The sequence below is a fragment of the Engystomops pustulosus genome, chromosome 4, assembly GCF_040894005.1.
Source record: "Engystomops pustulosus chromosome 4, aEngPut4.maternal, whole genome shotgun sequence".
In the NCBI taxonomy this organism is placed as follows: Eukaryota; Metazoa; Chordata; class Amphibia; order Anura; family Leptodactylidae; genus Engystomops; species Engystomops pustulosus.
The window spans coordinates 146,836,538-146,839,771 of record NC_092414.1 but is presented as its reverse complement, the minus strand read 5'-3'; the positions used below and the strand labels follow the sequence as shown (position 1 = coordinate 146,839,771).

Genomic DNA, 3,234 nt, shown 5'->3' with positions numbered 1-3,234 from the left:
GCACCTCATTTTCAGGCCCAAAGAGGTGAGAGGCAGGATTCCCCAGCACAGCATTTTCTAAATTTGTAATTTTGTTTCCAAAATTATTCGTATTTGTGTTTTTGATGGCTCTTCGGCCTGTTTGTTTACATTTGTATATTTTCTTGCAAAAATGCAGATTCTTCCTTTTTTGATGGAATTATATTAAAAATGTATATAGTTTTTTTGACTTGATTCATTTATTTCATCAATCTACCATTCAATACATTTGGGCATTGACACAAAAGAGGTTACACTTTTATTTATTTACATACGTTGGATAAACGGAAAGTCCAATCAAATTTTTATTTTTTTTTCATACTTTTTAAAAAAAAAAAAAATTAATCCACAACATTATGATAAAAATAATCTGCAAATTGATTTCGAATACGCATTCCTGCCAAAGCAGGCCTTGCATGATGAGTGGGTGCAGTAGTAGCAACATCTGCATACATTTCTGTCTGTGGGTTCTCCGGCGGTTCATACATGCGACAATAATTATGTAAAATTACACATGCTTTGATGACACAAATGACATTTGATGGAGAGAGCTGCATTGCTGATTGGAAAACCCTCCATCTGCTAGACAATATACCAAATGCGCACTCGACAAAACGACGAGCCCGGCCCAGACGAATATTAAAATGTCTGCACCTTAAATCCAAGCGACGTCGTGGGAAAGGGCGCATAACATGATATGAAAGTGCAAATCCCTCATCTGCCACTATCACAAATGGTAAAGCGGGGCCAGAAGAACCAGGCAAAATACGTGGTTCCGGAATGTCAAGCTGACGGTCTGATAAACGCTTTGACATTCTAGAAACACGAAATATACCAGCATCAGCAGCAGAACCATGGGCACCAATATCTACAATTATAAAACGGTAGTTACTGTCAGCTAGTGCTAACAAAACAACGGAGAAATAACGTTTATAATTAAAATATCGTGATCCTGAGTTTGGTGGCTTCTGTACACGTATATGTTTTCCATCCAGGGCGCCAATACAATTTGGAAAATTTGCTTTTTGCTCAAAGCCATGCGCAATATCAAGCCATTGCTGAGCATTTGGCGGAGGCATCATGGTGCGTCTCAAATGTGACCAAATAACAACACAGGTGTGATTCACAATCCTTGAAATGGTTGAAGTTCCAATCAGAAAAGTAAAATGTAGTGATGAAAAAGAATTTCCAGTAGCCAGAAACCTAAAATGTTAAATTCAAAAAACAAATTAATACACATTAACAAAACAAATCAAAAAGAAAAACATATAAAACATACCTCAGGGTAACCAGAAGACGCTCCTCCACAGAAATACATTTCCGTAGCCTGGTATCCTGAAATGTGAGTGCAGGACGAAGCTCCGCCACCAATTGGTCAAACAAGGTGATTGATAAGCGACAAAAACTAATAAACTTGTCAGGGTCTTTGCGGAGGGAAAAATACAAAGTATGAAAGACACCTTTGGTCAAGCGCTGAGATACAATTGGATGAACCCATCGCCTACGCTTACGCCGGGGGTGGTGGGAACGCCAGAGATCACTTCGCTCACCATATTTCCGCGATACATACCAAGACAAAATTACATCTTCCAACGTATCCGAATCAGACATGGTTCAACCTAAAAATGCTCCAAGCAAAATCAAAACGCCCAAGCTCAGCAATGGAGACCATGTGCAATCATGTGACTCCATTCAAAAAACCCTTTTATGTGGAATTCTGGGACATATGGGTACCAAAAAAAAGAATCATGTGATTTAAAAACGCGCGTGAAAAACGCACCAAAAACGCAAAAAAACGCTAACAAAACGCGCAAAAAACGCGCGTGAAAAACGCAAAAACGCAAATTACTCCAAGGAAAAATGCAACAAAAACGCAGCAAAAACGTCAGTTTTTAACGCATTGCACACGCACGTGAAACGCAACGCTAGTGTGCAAGAGGCCTTAGTTAATGGTCCTTGGTTAAAGTCACAAATAATTAGCCTTGTCAGGAACTCTGACATCTACTGGCATTCAAGGTCTATCTCATTCGAGAGAACTTTTATAGGTTAAATGGAAATAGGCAGCTGTTTCTTAAAAATTTTAAGGGCTCACAGGACCTCCATCTATAGAAGAAGATATCTCAATATAAGGTTAGTTTCACATTTACGTTTGCGCTGCAAGTCTGTGGTGCATGCATTGCTTTTCGTATCTCCATTTTGCTTCCATTTTGTGTCCACAAATAAAACTGAATGTTTAACATTGCTTTGAAAACATAACATCTGGTTTCTCAGCCTCATCATTGAAAAAAATTGACCTGTTATTGTTCTTTTTGCGCACCCATAGACTTCTATGTTCTTCTGTGATCTGCAAGGCTCATCCTGTCTCACACCTGAATGGTTGCATGCTATGGCTTGTGCACAGGGCCGAGATGTTCCTGCACCCCTACACCTATTTTTATTTACTTTTGTGCTGTAAGGTAACAAAAAATGTTAGTTCACCATCATACAGTGAATGAGGTCATACTAAACGTCATGTTTTATTAATTTGTCATTGTTTCTTTTATTTTTTTCTCTGTTATTTGTTTCTATAGTCATTCATATAATGAATGTGCATATGTTTTTTTAACTTGTTTTGGACCGCCCACTGACTTAAGACGTCAGCGGGCACAGGTCCTGAGTCTGCAGTGACGTCTTTAGAAGTGGCTGTGGTATTCTACTGCTCCTGCGCTAGCCGCGGGAGCACGCCCAGTCTCCACCTGTCCGGGACAGCCAGGGACCCTAGAGAGAAGGGAGATACGGTTTATTAGCTCTTCTCCCTTCTCTGCTCCTGACAGTATCGCATATGAGGTCTTTTATGACCTCCTGAGGGAATATATATAAAGTAAAAACAAATATGAACAAAAATTCTTAACAAATATTCATAAAAATACATTCGTATTTCCTCATGTAATAAAAAAACCCCCAGCTACACTACAAAATGCATCACCATAGTCGCCTCTTTTGCCCAAAACTATACTGTACATATTATAAATTACTATAAATTACAAAAAAAGCCTTTTTTCCACATTTAACCCCAAATAAAAATAAAAATTTAAAAAATGTTTACACTTTTATTATGTTTTAACTAGCTCTGAAAAAAACACTGCAAAAAATGTTAGGGTTGCACGCAAGCACTTATGAATGCTAAAAATACTTAGTCACTAACCTTTGCAGTCTGCGTAACTAAGGGGTTAAATT

The 3,234-nt window shown here is 38.4% G+C and overlaps 1 protein-coding gene across 1 annotated transcript; it reads right to left on the bottom strand.

Annotated features, from left to right (window-relative positions):
* Nucleotides 1-359: 359 nt before the first annotated feature.
* Nucleotides 360-1,629, bottom strand: LOC140128486 (uncharacterized). The gene is made up of 2 exons (XM_072150188.1): nucleotides 1,298-1,629; nucleotides 360-1,221 (listed from the first exon to the last, which is right to left on the bottom strand). The coding sequence occupies exons 1-2, from the start codon at nucleotides 1,627-1,629 to the stop codon at nucleotides 360-362; spliced, it is 1,194 nt and encodes a 397-aa protein (XP_072006289.1).
* Between the last annotated feature and the right edge of the window lie 1,605 nt (nucleotides 1,630-3,234).